A 24,645-nucleotide genomic window follows, 5' to 3' on the forward strand; every position below is an offset into this window, starting at 1 on the left:
AATTACCTTCTGGAGTAGACCTTTACTATTCTAATTTCTGGTTGGAAAAAGCAAACAATTTTCATGAAAAAATAGAAACACTTGATATGTGTGTCTTTCAAAATTAAAATACCTTTGATATCTAAAAGTTAATAAACATTTTCATTTTAAACACTGATGCATAAATATATCAGTGGCATACTTAGATTAAAGGCAGAAATTGCTTGTACATTTTCAATGAAGATTTAAATGAAAGTTTCAAATTCTGCAATTAGAGGTCATTGATGCAAATGTAATGACCACTGGAGAATCATTCAATCTTTCTATTCATAGAGTGTTTAATGAATAAAGGCAGATGCGGGGAGGAGCGAAATGTCCGCACAAATATTAGAACAGCAGAAGTTAGAATCACATAATGAAGGCTACCGTTAATTGCTACTATGAGTGTTGTAACCACTCTATACTCCTTGAGTTATATGTTAAAAGTCCCCATAAGGAAGCACTTATTGTGTAAGAAATACATCCTGGAACTATTAAACCACTGGAAATGAGTACAATCATGTAACAGCACTTAGAACAAGGAGACACCCTTTGGTATTCCCCAAAGTGTGTTCTGGAAAATACTAATATGGAGATATGCCCCGGGGTGTGCGTGTCAAGTATGGCATGTTCAACTAATTTTGGAAAGCATTATACACCACTCCTCTCAGAGGATCACTGGGAATGTTAGCTTGAAGAGGTCTGGGAAATATTTCAATAAAGAAATATTTCACATTGTTACCTGCATATTTTGCAAACTGGGATGAAATTGAAGCCCCTTTTTTCCCCCAGGGCACAGTTTCTGATACTTTATTTACTTGTCCATTTGAGGTAGCATTTAAAAAAAAATTATCTTTATAATTGAAAGTTTTACAGATGTCCCCTTTTTCCCACATTGACCCCTTCCACCTCTCACCCCCGCCCAGGCCTTTACCACACGGTTGTTTGTGTCCATGGGGTGAAAAAGTTATTTGGTTAACCTCTTCCCACTCCCTCTCCTTCCTTCCCTCTGAGATTCCACTGTCTGTTCCATGCTTCTATGTCTCTGGATCTATTTTGTTCAACAGTTAATTTTATTTATTAGATTCCACATATATGTGAGATCATGTAATACTTGTCTTTCTTTGACTAACTTATTTCACTTAGCATAATACTCACCAGGTCCCTCCATGCTGTGTCAAAGGGTAAGAGATTCTTCTTTTTGTACAGTTGCATAGTATTCCATGGTGTAAATGTACCACAGCATTTTTATCCACTCATCTACTGATGGGCATTTGGGCTGTTTACATATCTTAGCTATTGTAAATAGTGCTGCTATGAACATAGGGATGCATATATTCTTTCTGATTGGTGTTCAGGATTGTTAGGATATATTTCTAGGAGTGGGATCACTGGGTCAAATGGAGTTCCATTTTTAATTTTTTGAGGAATCTCGATACTGTTTTCCATAGCAGTGTACCAGGGTTCCCTTTTCTCCACATCCTTTCCAGTGCTTATTCTTTGTTGATTTGTTTAAGGTAGCCATGTGGCAGGTGCAAGGTGATACTTCATTGTTCTATCAATTTGCATCTCTTTGATGATTAATGACTTTGAGCATTTTTTCAGTTGTCTCTTGGCCATTGGTATATATCCTCTTTGGAGAAGTGTCTATTTAGGTCCTTGTCCATTTTCTAATTGGATTGTCTTATATATCATGTTCATGGACTGAAATAATTAACATCGTCAAAATGTCCATTCTACCCACAGCAATGTATAGATTTAATGCAATCCCTATTAAAATACCAATGGCATATTTCACAGATCTAGAACAAATACTCCACAAATTCATATGGAACCAAAAATGACTCCAAATAGCCGCAGTAATCTTGAGAAAGAAGAACAAAGTTGGAGGGATCACAATACCGTATATCAAGTTATACTACAAAGCCACTGAAATCAAAACAACCTGGTACTGGTGCAAGAACAGGCATATAGATCATGGAACAGAATAGAGAACCCAGAAATCGACCCAAGCTCAATTAATATTTGACAAAGGAGGCATGAGCATACAGTGTAGTAAAAACAGTCTCTTAAATAAATGATGTTGGGGAAATTGGACAGGTACATGCTAAAAAATGAAACTAGACCATCAACTTACACCATACAGAAGAATAAACTGAAAGTGGATAAAGGACATAAATATAAGTCATGAAACCATAAAAATTCTAGAAGAAGCCATAGGCAGCAAAACCTCAGACATCTCTCATAGCAATATGTTTGGAGATACATCTCCTAGGACAAGGGAAACTAAGGAGAAAATAAACAAATGGGACTACATCAAAATAAAAAGCTTCTGCACAGCCCATCAACAAAATGAAAAGGAGCCCACTGTATTGTATGGGAGAACATATTTGGCAATGATACATTTGATTATGAGTTAAATTTCCAAAATATATAAAGAACTCATAAAACTTAACAAAAGGAAGACAAAGAATCCAATTGAAGCCTCTTTTTAAAGTAACACCCATTAAGACCAAAGAGAACTGGTAAAATAGGCAGATGTTTGGGGAAATACTGATATGAGATCACTTTACAAATGGAATGAGTGTCAAGCTAGTAACACTAAAAGTAACTTATGTATTTCAGCCACTGCAATGGAATAACCTTCTTTTAAAGTTAATATCAGCTTCTGAGAATTTCATTGGCAAGAGGTGGTTTCTCAGAGGCTGTCACCATTGGGTGCCTATGCAAGAGAAATGAGGTCTGGCTGTGCAAAGCCGAGGATTGGATGCAGAAATATGGTGACTGCAGAAATAAGGGACTGGCTCATTTTGAGACCTTAATTGGGTGAACTGTTCAAGTGCAAGTCCTTATCATTTCTCCTTGGAGCATTTGCAGTATCCCCCTGCAGTACCTTTCCCACACTCAAATGCCAGAGCAATATCTAAACCGCAAAGTGTAACTCACATTCCTAATGTCTTTCAATGACTCCATATCGTTTTCTGGATACATTTTTTAAAGTTTCTGGAATTTATCACAGCCATTATCTCTTTCTTTTCCAAAATTTGGTTGGAGAAGATGTAATGCATTTATCCAGATATTTTGACTTGCTGAATTCACTGAAATAGACCCTTCTAGCAGGACCTGACTATGCAACAATCTATGAGCCACTGAGTGCAACAGATTTCCTCATAGTGGATGTTGAAGTATTTTCATGTTACCATCTATTGCAAACATTGAAAATTGGTGACCCTGTTATTTCAGGCAATGTATTAATTTTTAGAAAGAGGGCTGTTGTGGTTACTTTCATGAGGAAATTTGCTGGGCTTACTAAAGTTTAATAGAAAACAAAATAAGAATTATTGCACAATAATGCACTGACTTACAGTGTGACAGGGAGAAAAGCCCGTTTTGTTCTTTTACACATAGCTATCAGAAAGGGGAAAATAGTATAGCTGAAGTCACTTTTGTGACTAAAGGAAATATAATGGATACTTAATGAGTGAAGCACATTAATATAAGAAGGTCCGTATGAAGAACTGCCTGAATGAGCGCTGCGATCATTCCCAGGATGGAGATTGTTGAATACTTTCACCATTCTACACAGGGTGGAAACAGTCTGTTCATTTAGACTGACAGTGCGAAGAATATGAGGGAGAGGACATACCTCTATCCCATCATTCTTCAGGCAACATTTACCATTTGAGGACATCAACTCACAAGGTGTCCACTTTGTTATTTCTCCCTTCTGGTAACACTTCACTGCTGTGATCTGCCTTTTTATTTGTTCAGGTAGCATTTATTTATGTGGCTTTTTAGGCTTAATAAAGTGACATAATACCCAGCCGTAAGCACAAGGCTGCACCATCCATCATTTCAGTGACTCAGGAGATGATGCCAATACATATGAAATTGACCCATTGTTCAGCATTTCCACCAGCAGCATTGCTTCTTGCAGGGTTTCCATATTTCCTGTTACAAAAAGGCTGAAGGCTTAAGTAGTCCTGATGAGACAGTTTGCACTTTGTACACTTCGTCCCTTCTAGAGCAGCAAAGTCTTATGAGAAATACATAAATGAATGGAAGTCAGTGCAGGTTATGTGCATTTTCATTTCAAGAAGATTGTCTTTTTATTGTTTCTGATTTTGTGCTGATAGTCTGAAGCTGTAAAAAGAAGGGTAGAAATAAAAGGAGGTGGAAACGAAGGTGTTAACAATTGAGTTACTTGGCATAGGAGCCTTTGCTTCCAAAGTGCATCATTCACTCTATAGCCAAACACCAGTAACACTAGTGCTTTTACTGTCTGTAAGTGTTGCCAATGTTTCTGTTGACTAGCTTATTCCCACGGGGTCCCTATAACTCTTTCAGGTCACTCAGGTACTGCTTTCTAAATTACCATGGTGGTGAATTCAATTACTGCTGTACTTTTTCAGTGGCCTAAAAGAATAAATGTCTTCCTAAAATGTTTTTCTCTTTGGAAAGGTCTAGAGTGTTAGAGTCGGATAGGACCTCAGAGATTATCTGATTCAGTGTCTCATAAACTTTTCTGATGACAAAACTCTCCTGAGAACTTGTTTTAAAAATACAGATTCTCTGGCTACTTCCTGGATACTCTGTTACAGTAAGTTTGACATGAAGCCCAGGAGTCTATATTCTGTGAACAAAGATGACAGATGACCCAGAGCCAGGCAGGTTTGGGAAAAGCTAAATTAGTCCCACTTTTTTTGTTTGTTTGTTTTATGGGTGAGGAAGCAGATGCCCTGATAGATTAAGCAATTCATCTAAACTATACTGCAAAACATTTTTTTTTAATTGAGATTAGTTTAGGAAAACATGTTGATGGAAACCTTTATGCATCTATCGCAGGAAAAGAGAGAGTGCCATTTCTTAGAGTTTAAGCCTTCTGTATTTTATAGAACAACATTATTTTAAAGATTGAGGGGAAAAGTGACAGAGAACACAGCTTTGTGTACAACAATTGTTCTTAACCAGGGATGAACTTGCTCCCCGGTGACATCTGGCAATGTCTGTAGATACATTTTTAATGTCACAACTGAGGGAGTTAGGTACTACTGGTATGTAATATATAGAAGCAGGGATGCCACTAAATACCCTGAACTAACAGGACATACCACCACAGCAAAGAATTACTTGGACCAAAATGTCAGTAGTGTCCATGGCGAGGCATGTAAAGCCCTAATGCGCACCCTTTCCTCATCCCTCTAGGCTTGTCCCTGAGCATTGCTGGCCTCAGTGGGTGTCATAGCGACCGGTCATTCTGGTCATTATGGTGTTCTGGTCACTATATATATATATATATATATATATGTAGCATTAAGTGCTTTTCATTGTGATAAAATGTGTCTAGCCTAGGTATCATTTTCTCTAAACCTATTGCTGGAGTCCCAGGTTGAAATGTACTTCTCATATCTAGCCTATATCTTCCCCTAGGACAGTGGAACCATTTATTTCCTCATTCTATCATAAGCTTCTCAGGAGTAGGCATGGTATCCTGGCCCCCAGACCAGGCCCTGATACACAGTTGCCACTCAATAAATATACAGTAAACTGAACTGAACCATCCTATCTAATAAAAGAGTAATATGCAAATTGACCATACCTCTGCTACACCCACAAGTCATGCCCACAAGCCAATCAGGAACGAGTATGCAAATTAACCCAACCAAAATGGCTGCAGCCATGGAGAGAGCAGGAGACTTGGGTTGCCCCTGGCAATGGAGGAAGCCAAGCTTTCCACCTTCCCTGGTGGGCCCAGGCCTCTGCTCAAGGCTACAAAGTTTCAATTATAGAAGATAAATAAATCCCAACAAAAATGGTGGCAGCCATGCAGCGAGCAGGAGGCTTGGCTCCACTCAAGGCTACAAAGTTGCAATTGTAGAAGATAATTAAATCCCAGATACCAGGGTCTCCGCTTGGGTCACTGGGGGGTGTGGCCAGCCTGCAAACCACCACAGGCCCCTCGCCCAGGCTGCCCCATGCCCTAAGGGAACCCCCACCCTGATCTGGAACACCCTTCAGGGCAAATCAGCTGGCCCCTACTCGTGCACCAGGCCTCTATCCTATCTAATAAAAGAGTAATATACAGATTGATCATCACTCCAACACACAAGATGGCTTCCCCCATGTGGACACAAGATGGCCGCCACAAGATGTCCATCAAGGGAGGCAGTTGGGAGGGACCAGGTCTGCAAGGGAGGGCAGTTGTGGGTGATCAGGCCAGTAGGGGAGGGCAGTTCGGAGGGACCAGGCCTGCAAGGGAGGGCAGTTGGGGGCAATCAAGCCTGCAGGGGAGGGCAGTTAGGAGTGACCAGGCCTGCAGGGGAGGGCAGTTAGCGGTGATCAAGCCTACAGGGGAGTGAAGTTAGGGGCAAACAGGCTGGTAGGAGAGTAGTTAGGGGGTGATCAGGCTGGCAGGCAGAAGCAGTTAGGGGCAATCAGGAAGGCAGGCAGGCGAGCAGTTGGGAGCCAGCAGTCCTGGATTGTGAGAGGGGTCCCAGATTGGAGAGGGTGCAGGCTGGGCTGAGAGACATACCCCCCCTGTGCACGAATTTCATGCACCGGACCTCTAGTTTTCAAATAAAGGGTCATCTGTGGTAACCACACTAGAGTTGTTTGTTTGTTTCCAGCACTCCGAATTAAATATGCTTTAAAACATGACATAACTGAAAAATGCACCAGATTTAGAATCAAAGGACTTGGTTGAGTTCACATCTTATCTTATCATCTGTTCTTCTATTTGAAGTGCAGGTAAATCCCATTTCACACCATTTTTGCAGATGTGCAAAATCCTGGTGTATATTCAATAAATATTAGTTTCCTTTCTGTATTAACTGCTTTACTTCTTTTTATGGCCTTTAGTGATTTGAAATGATTATTGTTACCAGTGAAACTTCAAATCTATATGAACCTCCTTATCCCAGTTAAATTGAAGTCTAGTATTAGTTATTTTTTGTGAACTGAACTCCAAAATTACTATATAAAATAGATAAGACAATCTCTCCTTTTCATCCTCATAGGTTACTCTACTCCCTTGAACTGTTTATATTCAGAACGTATTTCTTTTCTTTTATTGCCACAGGCATGAGAGGACCTTTACTTTGTTCATATTATCTAAAAAAATCTATCTTCTGCCATCTTTTTGTAGTTTGTTTTCATCAGAAAGCATCTACTTTAAGAAATACTTTCTTTGCCTACATTTTATTATTTCACTGTATGTCCCTTTTTAATGCTTTTGTATAGATATTAGAACCTGTTGCTTCAGTTCTTTTGGTAATAGGCTTAGGGCTCTGCCATAACACAAAATCTATTGTAGAAGGAAGTCATGTGGAGTTCAGCAATACTCTATAATCAGTGGGTTCCTAGCTCTTATGTGTGTATTATAAACAAAATTATATATAAGTATGTAGAAAAGCAACTGAGATATAGCTGATGCTGACAAGGAAAAACCAAAAAGGAATGAAACGCCTGCATTTTGTTTATTATACAATGAAATGGAAACTACACAAAGAGTTCTTAGAGGAAAATTCTAAGTAATGGCCATTTGTCAGTATGAGAAAACTTAGGCTAGATGGAAAAGAAAAGCTGCTCAGATGTGGGAATAGCCAAAGGATGAACTGAGCTACAAACAGATGTGATCAATGTCACTAGAGACAAAGTATCTGAGTTTCAACTTAACATTGTGAGGATGGGACTAATGAAATCAATTTGTCATAAAGTAGCAGGCATGAGTCAGTGACCCACAAGATATCCCTGTTATCACACATTATTCTTTGGTTATGTGCCTCCCTAAAGACTGGAAGCAATGTGTGCCACAGTGCTTTTGTATTGGATTAAGGCTGCACCTTCATACCCTGACCCATCTCACCTTCAACCTATTCTCCGAATTCAATACAAAATTAAAATCTTGGAGACTTTTGGAGGAAAGATTCATGACTAACAGGAAAAACACTGAATATTTGGAACCTCAGAAGAAATGCATTTGGGTTTTGCCCTTTTTGTCACAATCATGAAGACATTTTACCATCTGGGTGGAAATAAAGGAGAACCTTAGGGTCTTGTTTCCTAAGTTGGAAATAAAGTCATTTGAGTTGGCAAATCTTGGTGAACAGTTACAATACTGACCTCAGGCCCTTTTGTATCCATGTTGCTTGCATTTGGGCTACAGTTAGCTTCTGCCATTACTAGAGACAGAACACTGACAGTTTGCACAAAGAAGAGAAATTGATAGAACTCCTTCATATGTTTCTGCTTCTCGACCTCTCTTTCAGTATAACTATTTAAAAAAAACTAATTAGGGCTCTTATGACATGTACATTTAATTTCATGGTTTTTAACTTGTTTTCAGTTTTAGATGTCTATGAGGATACTAATATTTATATTCCACTTTGGTTCAAAGTTATTTCTATGCTTTTGTCAGCTACTGTATATGTAAAGCTAGACCTCTTGCTCTTGAAGACCTTGCAGTTTACTGGAGGAGAATATAAAGATAATTCCTCAAAAGAATGACAAGAAAAGCCACAGGCTGGGAGAAAATACTTGTAAAAGACATGTCTGTTCAAGGACTGCTATGTAGGTTCATTGTTTGTAACAAATGTGCCACTCTGGCACAGGAGGGCAAAGCTATGCATGTGTGGAGTCAGGGTATACATGGGGGATCTCTGTACTTTCCATTCAATTTTGCTATGAACCCAAAACTGCTCTAAAAAATAAAGCCTTTAAAAATAATAAAGTCAGTGAATCATGCTATGAGAGAGGGATTTTAAGAAGAGTAGTAGCGTAGAAAAGCGGTAGCTTATCCTAGGGAGGTTTTGGAGAAAACTTCCCAGAAGGCACGACTTTTAGACTAGGCTTTAAAGTATAAGTAGAATTTTACCTGTAGGAAGGTGCATGGAGGAATTACAGGTACAGAAGGAGATGAAAGGAAGAGAAGGAGGAGGTTAATAGGAAGGGAGAAAAGGAGCAGAAGCAGGACATACTCTGTGAATGGCCTGTAATTCCGAATGAAATTAGTTTGTTGTAAACATAGGCATGTCATTGGACTAGTGGGGCAAGTTGGGAATTTTAGTCATTTTATCAGCCATGCTGATGAGTTTGGAATCTCTCTCTGGAGCAAACCATTGGCTGTTTGCAAAGAGTAGAAAACCTAATACCTATTGTGTGCTTACTTTGTGGTTGTTTTTGTTATGGATTATCACATGTAATCCTCACAGTACCCCTTGAAGTTGAACATTATTGTCTCAGTTTGCCACTGAAGAAACTAAGGCAAAGAGAGGTTAAATAACTGCACCAGCTCACAGCTAATCAGAGGCAGAGCTGAGACTCAAATCCAGACATCATGATGTCAAAACTCACATGACCAGCACACTTGAGAGGTGCTGTGGGAGAAACATTCAGAGAGAGAGTAAATGAATGCAGATCAGATGTCATTGTTCATCATTTGTTTTTCAGGTCTCTACAAGGAAATAGCCCAGCAGCTGCAATCAACTGCAATCCCATTACACCTTCATGATGTTTCCCTTGGCTAGAAATATATTGAGAAGTGTCAAGATTCAAAGTTTTCAGCAAATAAGGGCAAGACAGAGCCACAACAAACACTCTCCAGATTTTCATGACAAATATGGTGACACTATACTAGCCAGTGGCTCCATTTTCTGTGTTGTTGCATGGTTAGTTACAACTACACAGATTGGAGTAGAATGGAACCTGTCCCCTGTTGGCAGAGTCACTCCAAAAGAGTGGAATGATAAGTAACGATCACAGTTACTGTAACACAGAATTGCTCAAAATCAACCTTTCATTTAAGCACTCTGCTGCTGATTTAAATATAGCATAATTTAAAAATTAAAATACATTGAAACCTTTAAATCCATTGGAAGTTGTTATTATAATGCCTGGAAACATGGTTGTAAGAGTGGGTATAGATTATAGGGAATTAGGAATAGCAAATATTTGAAAGAATTAATAAAGCATGTGTGCTTCTGGCTTAATGATTTACACTAGGTACCTTCAGTAGATATACGCACATATGTACCCTACGAATAGTCTGGCAAATCCTGTTGAATCTTTCATAAAACATATTCACGATCTGACCATTTAACATCCTTCATCTTTCTCTCCCTGGTCTGAACCACCACACTCTCCCTGGGATTATTATAAAAACTTTCTATCTGGTCTCCTTGCTTCTACACTTGATGTCCCCCAAAGCCTGCCACACATAATTGTTTTTAAGCACAGTAGCCAGAACGATCATTTAAAAACATGATATCACTCCTTTTCTCAAAACTCAATGACTTTTAAAATTATATATATATACTAGAGGCCCAGTGCACAAATAGTGCATGGCGGGGTGGGAGTGGGGGTGTCCCTTATCCTGGCCTGCACCCTCTCCAATCTGGGACCCCTTGGGGGATGTCCGACTGCCGGTTTCGGGCCAAAACCGGCAGTCGGACATCCCTCTTGCAATCTGGGACCGCTGGCTCCTAACCACTTGCCTGCCTGCTAGCCTGATCGCCCCTAACTGCCTCTGCCTGTTGGCCTGATGCCTCTAAGTGCTCCCCTGCCAGCCTGATCACTCCCTAATTGCTCCCCACTGCTGGCCTGATCACCCCCTAACTGCTCCCCCCTGCCAGCCTGATCGTCCCCTAACTGTTCTCCCCTGCCAGCCTGTTCCCCCCTCCCCCTAACTATTCTCCCCTACCAGCCTGATTGCTTCCTAACTGCTCTCCTCTGCTGGCCTGATCTCTCCCCTAACTGCCTCTGCCTCAGCCCCCTGCCACTGTGGCTTTGTCCAGAAGGATGTCTGGTCTAATTAGCATATTACCCTTTTATTAGTATATACACTGTGTGTATGTATATGTGTGTGTGTGTGTGTGTGTGTGTGTGTGTGTGTGTGTATTAGTGATTTCAGAGAGGAAATGGAGAGAGAGAAACATGAATAATAAAAGAGAATTATTGATCAGCTGCCTCCTACCTGCCTCCCACTAGGGCTCTAGCCAGCATCCCGGGCATGTGCCCTGATGGGGAATCGAACCTTGACCTCCTGATTCATAGGTCATCGCTCTGCCACTGAGTTACACTGGCCGGGCAAAACTCAATTACTTTTATTTCACAGCAGAGTTAAAGCTAACATCCTGAGAAAGGTGCACAGGCCACTTAAAATTCTGTACTGGTCCGTTTCAGTCCTGCATAAAAAATTTTCTGCCACAACCTTTTGCAGCAAGGATTCAGGATCTGGAGAAGGGGCTGCGCATAAATGGATACATTATACAAGAAATATAAATTTAGAATGCATGGGGGAGCCAGGTGGAGGCTTTACTCTCTAGTGGAGTGGTTCCTCAAATCTCTGGACCCATCGCTTTTTATTTACTAGAATATACATTTGCAAAGCAAACACGCATATCAAAGGTAAGGTTTGGTAAACAGTAAAAGATTATCAGGTTAGGGGATTGCCTTGAGCCACTATTGTCTTGACAGAACAATCGGTGCATGGCTTTTAGCCCTTGCTAAAGCCCAAGGTCCATCAGCCTTCTGTGTTCCCTGCTGCACTTTCATGATAGTGTAGACAATGGGTAGCTTCCAGCACTTTTTCATTTGCTTTTTCTTCCGTTTGGAACACACTTTCTCCAGATCCTGTATGACTCACGCTCCCTCACACTTTTCTGGGTTTTGTTCACATATCTTCTTTTCAGAGAAGGCTTTGGCTACCCTTCTAAAAATTGCAACCCTGCCCTGCTTGGTGGCTCAGTTGGTTAACTGTTGTCCCCTGCACTGAAAGGTTGGGGATTTGATTCCCAGCCAGGGCACATACCTAGGTTCAATCCCTAGGGGTGTGTATGGGAGGCAGCTGATCAGTGTTTCTCATACTGATGTTTCTCTCCCTTCATCTCTCTTTCTAAAATCAATAAACATATCCTCTGGTGAGGATTTTTTTTTAAATTGCAACCCCTACTTAAACCAGGCTTTGTCTATCCTGCTTCCTTGCTTTATTTTTCTCCATAGAAATCATCGTCTTCTGGCATAAGATACATTTTGTTTATTGTCTGTGTGAAAAACTCCATAAAAGCATAGGTTCTGGACTGCTTTTTTTTTTATGACTTTATCCCTATAACAAAGCCTGATAGATTAGGCCTTCAGTAATTATTAGATGAATTAATGGGTGCCTTTAAATAATTCAGGACCCCTGTTAGTCTGAAAATGATGAATTTGTTTTCCACTGTAGGTTTGCAATGATTATAGGAGTGCATATTCGTTATCTATTGCTATTTTACAAATTACCCCAAACTTAGTGGCTTAAAACAATAAGCATCAGCTCACAGTTTCTATGACTCAATAACCTGAGGATGACTTAGCTGGAGGTCTCTGGTTCAGGATCTCACACTTCTGCAGTCAAAGCCTCAGACAGGCCTATAATCATCTCAAGGCATAGCTGAGGGAGGATTCCCATCCAGACTTTCTATAGAGCTATTGATTGGCCTTAGGACCTCGCTGGATGTTGTTTGGAAATATCAATTCTTTGTTATGTGGGTCTTTTCATAGGGGAGCTCACAGTGTAGCAGCTGGCATTCCTCAAAGTAAGAGAGGGTATCCAAGAAAGAGCCACAGTCTTTTTATAGCCTAGTCTTGCAAGTAACATTCTATCACCTCCACTACTTAAAGTGTTTTTTTAAAAATATATTTTATTGATTTTTTACAGAGAGTAAGGGAGAGGGATAGAGAGAAACATTGATGAAAGAGAAACATCAATCAGCTACCTCTTGCACACCCCCTGCTGGGAATGTGCCTGTAACCAAGGTACATGCCCTTGACTGGAATTGAACCTGGGACCCTTCAGTCCTCAGGTAAATGTTCTATCCACTGAGCCAAACCAGTTAGGGCGAAGTGAAGATTTTTTTGTTTTGTTTTTCTCACTAGAAGTGAGTCACTAAACCAGAGCCATACAAAAAGGGAGGCTATTATACAAAGGTATAATTACCTGAGGGCAGGGACCGTTGGGAACTACTTTTTAGGTTGCCAACCACAGTTGGCAATGGATATCATCTCTAAATGACTACTGTGTTGTTCCTCAATCTCCAGTATATTTGAATGCTATCATTATTCTCTAGATAAAGGGTATGTTTCTACCCATTTTTAGTCTGTGAAGGTTTCTCTAGGGTCCTTCCTAGGTATAGAATTTGTAGGTCTTAGTGAATACTCATTTTCAGCTTTATCAGTATTGCTAATCATTTCCCATAGTGATTAAATAGTTTACATTCTCACCAAGCAATGACTACCACTTCCTCTTGGGATAATCAAGCTCATTCTTAGAATTTTCAGTCATGTTAATATTTGCTACTTTGATGAATGTGCAGTAGTAGTTTATGCTTCAATTTGTATTTCCCTGATTACTAAAGAGTTTGAACATCCTGTATTAGCTTTTTGTCTTGTTTTGTTTTTCTTTCGTGTGCCTTTTCTGTTCCTTTTTCATTTCTATATTCAGTTCATCTTAGTTGTAGAAGCTTTTTATATATTCTGCATACTAATTGTGTTAGGGGAAAAATCAGAGAAAAGGACCAGTATAAGCAGTATATAATATAGGATTAATTATGGTAATTAGAACTAATACTTAACTAAGTTTACACTTAGAAACCATAGTAATTTACCCCTTGTCAACTTGACATCAGTGTATATTTTTTTCTAACTGTACCTATATTTCCAATGAAGACAACAGCAAAACATGTTTTCACCTAACATAATGCAACTTTTCCTCTTAAAGCTAACTCACTAATTCTCACAAAGTCCTTTTTCCCATGGAAGGGTACCACTCTCAGCTTCTGGTCTAAAGGACCCATTGCTGTGATCCCTAGCTAGTAGAAGCCTGAGACTTGTAGACCAGCAAAGCCCAAAGTCCTGGGAAGAGGAAACAAAAACTTCTCTAGTGCAGCACTAAGGGTAATTGTGGAGCAGCCGCTCCCAGATCCACCTCTTGAATCCCAGTCCTATAAATCCTGGCTCTGGGAAAAATAGCATCATGTATTTGTTGGTTATTTAGAGCATATCCAACATCTGGAAGACACTGCCTCAGATTTGCAAGGTGATGTTATGCAGCTACTGCTGTAACACTTCAAAAGGTCATTATACCATTCTATCTGCAGAGGGAAACATCGTACCTATATTTACAGGAGTCCAGTGACTCCTGTCAACATGAGCACATTAATGTGCTTCATTGCTGTAAAATATGTTTCTTGATCAGAATCTGCTCTGTTTTTTTTTTTTTTTAATATATTTTATTGACTTTTTACAGAGAGGAAAGGAGAGGGACAGAGAGCTAGAAACATCGATGAGAGAGAAACATCGACCAGCTGCCTCTTGCACACCCCCTACCAGGGATGTGCCCGCAACCAATGTACATGCCCTTGACCGGAATCGAACCTGGGACCCTTCAGTCCGCAGACCAATGCTCTATCCACTGAGCCAAACCGGTTTCGGCAGAATCTGCTCTGTTTTATGCTACGGTGTTAAATGAAGCATTTTGCAACTTCATAGATGAAGATATTTATAGAAAAGTCAGAGAGAGAAGGTAAAACTACATTGTTAGAAACTATTCAAAGAACAAGGTGCCACCTTTTCCTTGACGGAAATGGTCCAATGAAATTCACCTGGCACTGATGGCTACCTGCTTCCTTCCCCTCCCCCAAGGAATGCTGCAAATGGAGGTACAGTATTGATCTGACCATTTGGTAGAGTGGGCACTGAACAATGACTAAACAGATTAGTCCTTATGAGTGCATGTCCACCTTGTTGAGCCCACACATAACCTCCATTCCTGCTGTCATGACCATTTTATCTCTGAGCCATGGTGGAGGCTCAGAGTGGCTGAGATAGAATGGGTTATCTTATCCACGTGATAATTAGTACTCCTCTGCTGAGTATCCTTCTAAGTATTTAGATCAGGGGTGGGGAACATCAGGCCTGCGGACCATGGAAGGCCCTCAAAATCATTTGGTCTCAGGGATAATAAGGAGATATCTCTGTGCCAGAGCCTTCACTCATGCCCTTTATTGATTTAACAGATGCACTGTGTGACATATCCAAAGATGTGCTGTAATGAAAATGAAGGGGAGATTGCAAGCCAATTATTAGTAACCATTTTAAAAAGAGATTTCAACTATGAATTCACTCCTTTTAAGAGAAGTTTCTGCTAATTTTGGCAATTGTTAAAATATCATGATAGTTGCTCGTTTGTTACAAGTTTAGAACAGTGCATAGATGTACAACATCATGAAATTTTTCATGTTTTTCTGTAACAGCAGTTGATTTCCTGGGGAGATGACATTAATTTGAGCAGTATCTCTTATTTTCCAATAACCTTTTACATTACAAAAAAATCGGCAACTTCATTTTCTTTCCCTATCTGGAAACCATAGAAACCAATGTGAAATTATAGCTAAGAAGTTCGTCACTGGGCTATCTCAAGCTGATCTCCATGGAAACATTTCACATTTTCCTGAAATGAAAGATCTTCCAATCAGACACACACCCATAACTGATGGGTGACTGATAAATATAACAACAACAAAAAAGTATATGGATGTGTTATTATATAATACATGCAGGACAATTTTAAAACTACCTTATAAATGAGAAAATTTAAGTGGTAAGTATGATGCCAACTACAGAAATAAAGATACAGTTTTGAAAACAATGATCTATCACTTTTTTAAAATATTGTTTTTTCTGGATGTTTACAGTAAAGGCAAGTTCCTAAAATAGTATAGACTTTGAATTCAGGAAGATTTATATTCAGAGTCTAGCTCTACCCCTTTAGCTGCCTCATCTCTCCTATGTTCTTATAAAGTTGAGGGAAATAATACTTGATTTACAGAATTTGCAGATTAAATAAGTTACATGTTTAATAAAATTATAAATTTTTATCTGGAACAATGGATAAATGAGTGATGGAAGTTGGATGATGAGGGTGATTTCAGCCCATTAATGAACCATTAAGGAATAGTACTACTCTAGGTGATAAAGACTAAATATGAATGCCACATTCTCTAATATCGAGTCACTGCTCGATTTAGTTTTGGTATTACATATAAAGGCTAACCCTACTTTAAAACCCAGATCTTGAAATCTTCATTTTCAAAATTGTTCTTTGGACTTTGGGTAATGTAAGAATGGGCTGTAAAATAAGCTGCAAGGTAAAAATCATATTTTCAAAATTATTTTACACATAAAACAGTATTTGTTTAATGTAGTTTTCTGTTCTAAATAGAATATGTACAGCAACATACATTAACCGAGATGTATGCATGACAAATGTCGTGTAAATAGTGTGAGGACATGCCCTTTTGTAAGAGCACAATGAAAGTGATAAAGCACTCAGGAGCATGTAAATTTATAGAGCAGAGGAATAGATGGAATGATCTGCCCTATCTGCATGTTTTATCTTTTTGTTGTCTCTGTTATTCTATATCTATGTCTCAGCCCCCTGTTTCTCTCGCTCTCTTTGTCTCCAAGCCTACGTAGTTAAATTTGATTAAGTTAAATGCATATATGATGTGACTCCACTATATTACCATGGAAACAATATTAACATTAAGCAGCTTTCAAACTTTTCAGCTGAAACACATGCTAAATGATGAATGTATGACAAACTTCACCCTAACTGGTTCAGAATTTACTTTTTCAAAAAATAAGAGAAAGCAGTAAGAACATGCATATTTTCTGGGTTAAGAAGTCATATGTATTCACAAAAGTATTTTAGGCATACGAAATCACATTGGTTATAGAATTTCTCAACTGTTTTTAAGGAAATAATTAAAGATTCATAAGCCATGTGATAATTTATATGTATGTCAGGTATGTTACAGAACTATGTTTAAACTTTCCATTCCTCAGGTTAACATAAGATTGCAGTTATGTCAAATTTCTTTTTAAATCCTCACCCAAGGATATTTTTCTATTGATATTTTAGAGAGGGAAAGACAGAGAAAGACATTGATATGAGAGAAACACATTGACTGGTTCCCTCCTGCACGCAAGGCAAGGAGCCTGCAACTAAGATTGAACCTGGGACCCTTTGGTCCGCAGGCCGACATTCTAGCACTGAGCCAAACAGGCTAGGGCATGTCAAATTTCTGTACTTGGCCACACACCTTTTTCTCAATGAAACACATTGCAATATGTATGAGGGGCATATATTAGAAAAAAACCTTAAGTTCAATTTCTTTTATTACTATTTAACATTTTTAAATTTCAGGTATCTATCTATCTGTCTAAGCCTCAGTGACTGTTTGACCAGTTGACTGTTGGACCTGTCAACTGATCGCTATGATGTGCCCTGACCACCAGGAGGCAGACGCTCAATGCACAGGATTGGGCTCCCTCCAGTCTGGATCAGGCCTGCGGGGATTAGGCCAAAACTGGCTCTCTGACATCCCCCAAAGGAGTCCTGGATTGCGAGGGGGTGCAGGCCAGGCCGAGGGACCCTACTGGTGCACGAATCTGTGCACCAGGCCTCTAGTTAGTTTATAAAAGTATTCAAGAAAAACACAATTAGAGGCATAAGAATTGGAAAGCAGGAGGCATCCATTTGCAGATGATAGAATTATATACAGGGAAAACTGATAGAATTGGTAGGGAAACTACACATGATAAGATGATTTTAGGATGACATCAGATTATAAAATCATAAAACCAACATTCAGTAAGATGATAGGAATGAGACAAAGGGAAAAGAACCACATAGAATAGATATATATGTAAATTTATATTCAACAAGTGTATGTTGGCCTCTATGAACAGATGAAAACACAGTGTTCTTAGATGGGGAGACTCAATGTCATATAGAATTTAATCTTCCCCAAGATAATTTGTAACATTAAAACCTTCCCAAGAAAATACTGAAAAACTATATTCCTTTGGAATTTGGCAAAGTTTATATAAAACTCATTTAGCAGAGCAAATAATAACCACACATGAAAATTACAGAAATAGTGTCAACTCTACATTATTAAAACATTTTCCAGAATCTCTATCTCTTAAAGCATTATGCTGTTGTGAACAAATGTAAGAAAGACTGATATGAAAGAATAGGGAATCAATAAATAGACCTAATTGTATATGAAAACTTAATAACTGATAAAGACAGTATTTAAACTGGAGAAAAAGATGAACTTTTAATAAGTAGTGTTGGGATAACTAGTTAACCATAAGGAAAATAGATAAAATTGTATCAATTTCTAACATTGTTGACAGGATAAATTCCAACTGGTTTAGAGCTCTAAATTTTAAAAAGATTTAGATTATAAAATAAGAAAACATGGGGAAATTTATAATATAAGAAAAATTATTAAAATATTGATAAATTTAACCATATTAAGAATAATTTTTGTATTGAAAAAATTTAATAAGCAAAGTATAAAATACAATGACTAATTGGAAAAGGTGTTTAAAAATTTTCAGTATAAAGAGTTACTATCCCTAATATATAAAAGCCTTCTTAAGGGAGAAAGGTAAAAAGATGAGCAGAGAGTTCACAGAAAAAGAGATGCAAATTGCTCTTATATATATATATAAATATAACTCCATAATAAAAGAAATGTGCTAGTTAAAGCAAAACTAAGATACTCTTTCTCATCAATCAGACTGGGGAAAAGTCCCAAACTGACTATATGTTGACTAGAGGCCTGGTGCACGAAATTCATGCACTGAGGGGAGGGGGGGGTGTCCCTTGGCTCAGCCTGCACCCTCTCCAATCTGGGACCCCTCGGGGGATGTCTGACTGCTGGTTTAGGCCCGATCCCTGTGGGACATGGTCTAAACCGGCAATCAGACATCCCTCTCACAATTCAGGACTGCTGGCTCCCAACCGCTCGCCTGCTTGCCTGCCTGATTGCCCCTAACTGCTTCTGCCTGCCAGCCTGATCACCCCCTAACCACTCCCCTGCCAGCCTGATCACCCCCAACTTCCCTCCCCTGCCAACCTGATCGCCCCCAGCTGCCCTCCCCTGCCGGCCTGGTTGCCTCTAACTGCCCTCCCCTGCAGGCCTGGTCTCCCCCAACTACCTTCCCCTTCAGGCCTGGTCATCCCTAACTGCCCTCTCCAACTGGCCTGATCACCCGCAACTACCCTACCCTGTCAGCCATCTTGTGGCAGCCATCTTGTGACCATATGGGAGTGGCCATTTGTGCGAGGGCATGATGGTCAATTTGCATATTACCTCTTTATTATATAGGATGAAGCTGAGGGAAAACAGGCACTACTGGGCATTGCTATCAGAAATACAAAATGGTAAATCTCCCTGGGAGAGAGTTCAACAACATTCTGCATTTATCCTTCAACCCAGCACCCTCATTTCGGGTAGTCTATCTCAAAATGCAGTGGCAAATACATGAAAACATATATGCAGAATGCTATTCATGCCAACACTTTTGCAATAACAAAATATTGTAAATAGCCAGTTATTAAACTCTTGTCTCAGCCTCAAAACCCACTGGTTGTATTACAGTACTGACCAGAAGTATAGTCTGGGCCTCTATTGACATTTGTTTGACTCCTGACCTGTTAGTCTCTGCCTGCAGGAGGCACTGTTCTGAGACTGGCGCTCTGGATGGAGGAATAAAGGATGCTAGCTAGCTTTTCTGTTTTGCTTCCTCTTCGAGTGTCACAACAGCAACATTTCTCCACTCCAGCAATAAGAATTTTTCCCCCACTGATTTAAATACTGCCTTTATCGTGTACTAAATGCTTTTGTCTGGAGCTTGTCGTATTGATTATACAATGCATATGTAAGAACAAACAACATCTAGAAAAACCTGGACTTTTTAATAAGTGGTGTTGGACTAACTGTTTAACTACAGGAAAAAAGAGATAAAACTGATTTCATTTCTGGCACTCTTCACAGGATTGATTCCAAATTGTTCTGAGATTTACATATTTTAAAAATTAAATCATAGAAGTTGAAGAAAATAGGAGCACTAAGGTATCACAGGAGCAGTAACTATAGAAAGCAACAACCAGCTATGGCAAGGGAAACAAAGGGGGAAAGTTGCAGTATTGAAACTCAGAAACATAAAGAGGGTCAACAGAACTGGTACTGAGACCTCTGAGGAACGGGCACTGCATGGTGGGTGCTGGTATCTGAGTCTGGAGTCCTACAGAACTGGCATCCAGTGAAGGGCAACTAGCAGGCTTGTTATCTGTGATAGCATGATAAGTATTGTTCTTGAGGATCAGAAGAAACCTCTAATATTGAATCAACTACTCCCTTCAGAGGATATTAGGAAATCATCTCAGTATTTGGAAAACTGGAATATATGTAAAAAGGAATCTAGCATTCATCTTGCCTCTTTTGTATGAATTCTAACAAAGGATAAACAAATGGGGATTTGTTTGTTTTTATATTCTAGCTATTAAGTAAAGAAAAATGAGAATTAAAATACAGTCATTCAGATGAAAGAATGGATTTAAACAATAATTAATGACTACTAATATTGTAAAATAAGAAAAAATGAGAAATAATATGTCTACTGGTGGAAGAACATATACCTTCTATGAATTACTATTGCGCCTCCCCCACCCAAAAAAAAAAAAAAAGTTGAATGTAAACCTAACTACCAATAAGGAGATAAGGAGCTAGAGCAATGTTTGGACACAATGGAGCTACAGTAGGCAAAATCAAAACTAGGAAACTCTTTTGAACAAATATCCATTGACCTCTGCAAATAAATGGCAAAGAAAGACATAGAGTGAATGGGAATATATATACAAGGTGTCCCAAAAAATGTATGCACACTTTAACAGCTGATAACTCAACTTTGAAAATGAAATGTATTTCAAGAAATACTGTCTTTATAATTATTCAAAATGCGTGTATACATTATTGGGACATGCTATATATTAAAACATAAAATTTACTGTTATGGATCATCCTTGGATCCCGATTCAAAGAAATGACTAAATACATAAGACACTAGGGAATTTGGACACTGATTGAAAATGTGATGATATTAAATATTGTTTTAGTTGTAATGGCCTGGTTAAAAATAAAAGAATAGTATACACCCTAGGACACCCTAAGAGATACACCCTAAGACATCTTCTAGAATTTGCTTCAAAATAATCCAATGTGGTCCTGGCTGGTTTGGCTCAGTGGGTAGAGTGTCGGCCTGTGGACTGAAGGGTCCCAAGTTCGATTCTGGTCAAGGGCACAGGCCCGGGTTGTGGGCTCGATCCCCAGTCAGGGGCCTGCAGGAGGCAGCCAATCAATGATTCTCTGTCTTTGATGTTTCTGTCTCTCTCTCCCTCTCCTTTCCCCTCTGAAATCAATAAAAATATATTTTTAAAAATCTAGTGTGTGTGTTAGGGTTGGCCTCAGAAGTGAAACCAGAGTGGCCAGTTTTTGAAAATATTCAAAGTTAGAATTTTGTGAGTTCATGGGAGTTCATTTTCTATATTCTATTTTTGTATTTAGATTTTGAAATTTTCCACAATAGAAATAAATACATTTAGGTTATTCATTTGTAGTGTGTTTTTTGATAATCATTGATTAGTAATGATGACAGTGCCTTCATTTGAGTACTATGGTATTTTGATCCCCATAAATGCACTTCAAATGCATTATTTCTTTAAATTTCCCAGTAAACATGTAATATTTGTATGATTATCCTCATTTGTTTGATGTTACAGCCTTTACTCTTTCAACTACTTATCTTTCTGCCATTCCATATAATGAGTGAAATTTGATAAAAATTTCAGTTGCAAGTTTATCAGTGAAGAAGTTCTTTTAATACTGATGGCTAATGATTGTTAAATAATAACACATTATTATTATGTGCCAGGTATTGTTTTAAGGAATTTGTGTGTTATTTCTTTGATACCCTTAACTACCCTGTGAAGTAGGACTTTTATTAACTAAATGTATTTTATTGTGCTTGGAAAGCTTGCATGATTTGAGAGTTTACCTATCTAGACTCTTCTTTTAGACATATGAACTCCTCCTTTGTTACTATTAGAAATGATATGATAATGTATTAAGCAGCCTTATACACGCATTTTTATCTGCTCTTTTGATATTTTTAAGTAAAGTCTTATGTGAGACATTTCCAGGCATAACTATTTTTAAACTTTTGACATATATTATCAAAATGCTTTTTAGAATAATTTTGCCAGCTTCCATCAGTCTATATGGAGTTCAATATACTTTAGTCACATCAATAATCTAATTTTTTAAAAGCAAAATTAAAAACTGAAAATGAAAAATGCCATTAATATTTATTTATACGTTAATTTTCATTTACTTGCTCAATAGCATCAGATATTTTAAACATTTTTTTTAGTGATTTTTAAAGAGAGAGGGAGAGCAATTGAGAGAAACATTGATGTGAAAGTGAATCATCAATCACTTGCCTCCTGCATACCCCCTACTGGGGATCTAGCCTACAGCCAGGGCATGTGCCCTGACCAGGAATTGAACAGGCAACCTTTTGGCACATAAGATAATGCTCAACCAACTGAGCCACACTGGCCAAGGCAAACATCAGATATCTCTATATATAAAAGGAGAATATGCAAAGTGTCCCCTCGGGAGTTCCACAGGGAGACCGGGAGTTCGATCACTCACTACGACGTGCGCTGACTACCAGGGGGCGGCACAAAATAAAGGAAGGCCCCAGCTGGCAGCCACAAGGCCCTGATTGGCCCTGATTGCTGGCCAGTCCCATGCACCAATTTCGTGCACCGGGCCTCTAGGTTTAAAATAAGATCATTTTGTGTGTGAATGTGTGCATATGTATTTTCCCTGACCTACTTGTCCTATTAAGTTGTAAGGTTTTTGTTTTGTTTTATTTTGTTTTCTTTGTATAGCAAAGTGCCAGTTCTTTTAGTCATATATGCTGCAAATGTTTTATTTTATTATTTGCCTTTTAAATTTGTTTAGGATATTTTGACAGGTGAATTTTTTATTTTGATGCGACATTTAATCAATCATTTCCTCTGACCTTTTCCAGTGATCTTTTCTGCTGGGGCAGTCTTTTGGGATCACAACATCAGAGAAGCATTGATGGAGATGTTTATTAGTTGACTTGTTTTTGACACATAATTCTATCCGTTGTCCAAAATGTTCTATTCAACTGATTTCCTTTCACAGCCTTGAATTTACCAAGCTCTTTGCCAACTGGGGTCAGGAAAGACATGTTGTTGTGCCTGCTCTGTAGGCAGTGCAAAGCTGGACCAACTTGTCCAAAGCTGTTTTGTAGTTTACATTGGTGAAAAGTCCTGGCTGTCAGAGAACCTGATCTCAGCAGGGAATTCCTGGCATTGAGCTGAGGAGCATCTCATTATCAGTCTAAGGCTGCCGATCAGTGTGTGACTAGAAACTCACCATTTCCTTACTGAGTGAGCACACACATGGCTTTGATGGAAACAGGTCTTTGGTAGAAAAGACAGAGGAGAAATAATTGAAAAGCATCAATGTTTTTAAAGTAGGATTTAATTTTTGTTGGCATTGTTTCTTTAATGATGGCATAAGAGACATTTAGCAAAATGCTTGGAGAATTTCAATCATGGTCATAGCTTATCTAAACCACTGAAATCCCAACATTTCCTCTCAATATTTAATTCACATAGAGTACATATTTGACTAGATAATTTTCATGACAACAAAATAAGTCATTCCATTAGTACTGCAGAGATGATTTCTCATTTCTGTTTTTACTACTCATAATTAGAGTGAGACTTAAAGCAAGTGTGAATTTTGAAGCCTGGTTTTTGTTAGGAGATCTTATTTTAAGAAGCATTTTGAAACATATTTCCTGATATTTTTAACATTATTTTTTATTTGTAACAAAGTAATACAAGTAAATGCTTTTAAAAACTCAAGCAGTATAGAGAAGTTTAAAATAATTAAAAAAAAAACAATAGTCTCCCATAAACCTCCTTTTCTCTTAAGTCTCTCATTATAATAATTTTATAGCTTTCTAATTGTTTTTCTGTTTTTATTTCTTCTTGTGTCTCTACATCATAAACTTAAATGGGTATTTCTTGATTAATCTATTTCAGTCATTGTCAATGGCTATCTTTATATGATAGATGAGTATTTAATAGTTCCTTTCTTTTACCACCCTATTCCCATTTTGGGGGTTGCAAACCTTTGCAAGTTAGAGTTAAAATTCTTTTTTCAAAAGTTTTTGTCAAGTCTCTGGTAATATATATTTTCACCATAGTAACTTCTTCACATTTTTTATCCTGATCTTCCTTTTGATAAAGGTTTTTCTTCAGTTTCTGGGAATTCTTGATTATCATTTCATATTGAGAATGACTGGCAATGCTGTGTCAAGTAATGGTCCTTGGCTGGAATTCAGTGCCAACAGGAATCCCTAATTTGTGGTATGGTAAAAAAGAAAACTTTATTCAGTGCAAAACAGCTCAATTATGACACAGCACCACTGTGAGGCAGCCCTGGGGCCAGGTAGCTCAGGGGCCAGACTTCTCTCCAGCTACACAGCTTTGCTTTCCTCCTCAATGGTCTGGCCTGCACTATGCTGGTCTGCTCTGTTCTGGGCCAGTCTGCTCTGGCTTACCCCCACTCAGCACCTCAGCCCGGGAAATGCAGTCCTTTATTCTTTGGTTCAAAGGGATAGTGCACT

At 38.6% G+C, this 24,645-nt stretch overlaps 1 protein-coding gene across 3 annotated transcripts in view; it reads left to right on the top strand.

Moving 5' to 3' along the window:
• Positions 1–9,882, top strand: part of LOC103284939 (cytochrome c oxidase subunit 7B2, mitochondrial) — a 92,376-nt gene extending 82,494 nt beyond the window's left edge. For all 3 annotated transcript variants that reach the window (XM_028143753.2, XM_008140274.3, XM_028143752.2), the window contains one exon: positions 9,466–9,882. In XM_028143753.2, the coding sequence (XP_027999554.1) occupies positions 9,523–9,768 (246 nt within the window). In that variant the 5' untranslated portion in view covers positions 9,466–9,522 and the 3' untranslated portion in view covers positions 9,769–9,882. The remainder of the gene's footprint in view (positions 1–9,465) is intronic.
• Positions 9,883–24,645: the final 14,763 nt, after the last annotated feature.

The sequence above is a fragment of the Eptesicus fuscus genome, chromosome 2 (genome assembly GCF_027574615.1).
Source record: "Eptesicus fuscus isolate TK198812 chromosome 2, DD_ASM_mEF_20220401, whole genome shotgun sequence".
NCBI classification, from domain to species: domain Eukaryota; kingdom Metazoa; phylum Chordata; class Mammalia; order Chiroptera; family Vespertilionidae; genus Eptesicus; species Eptesicus fuscus.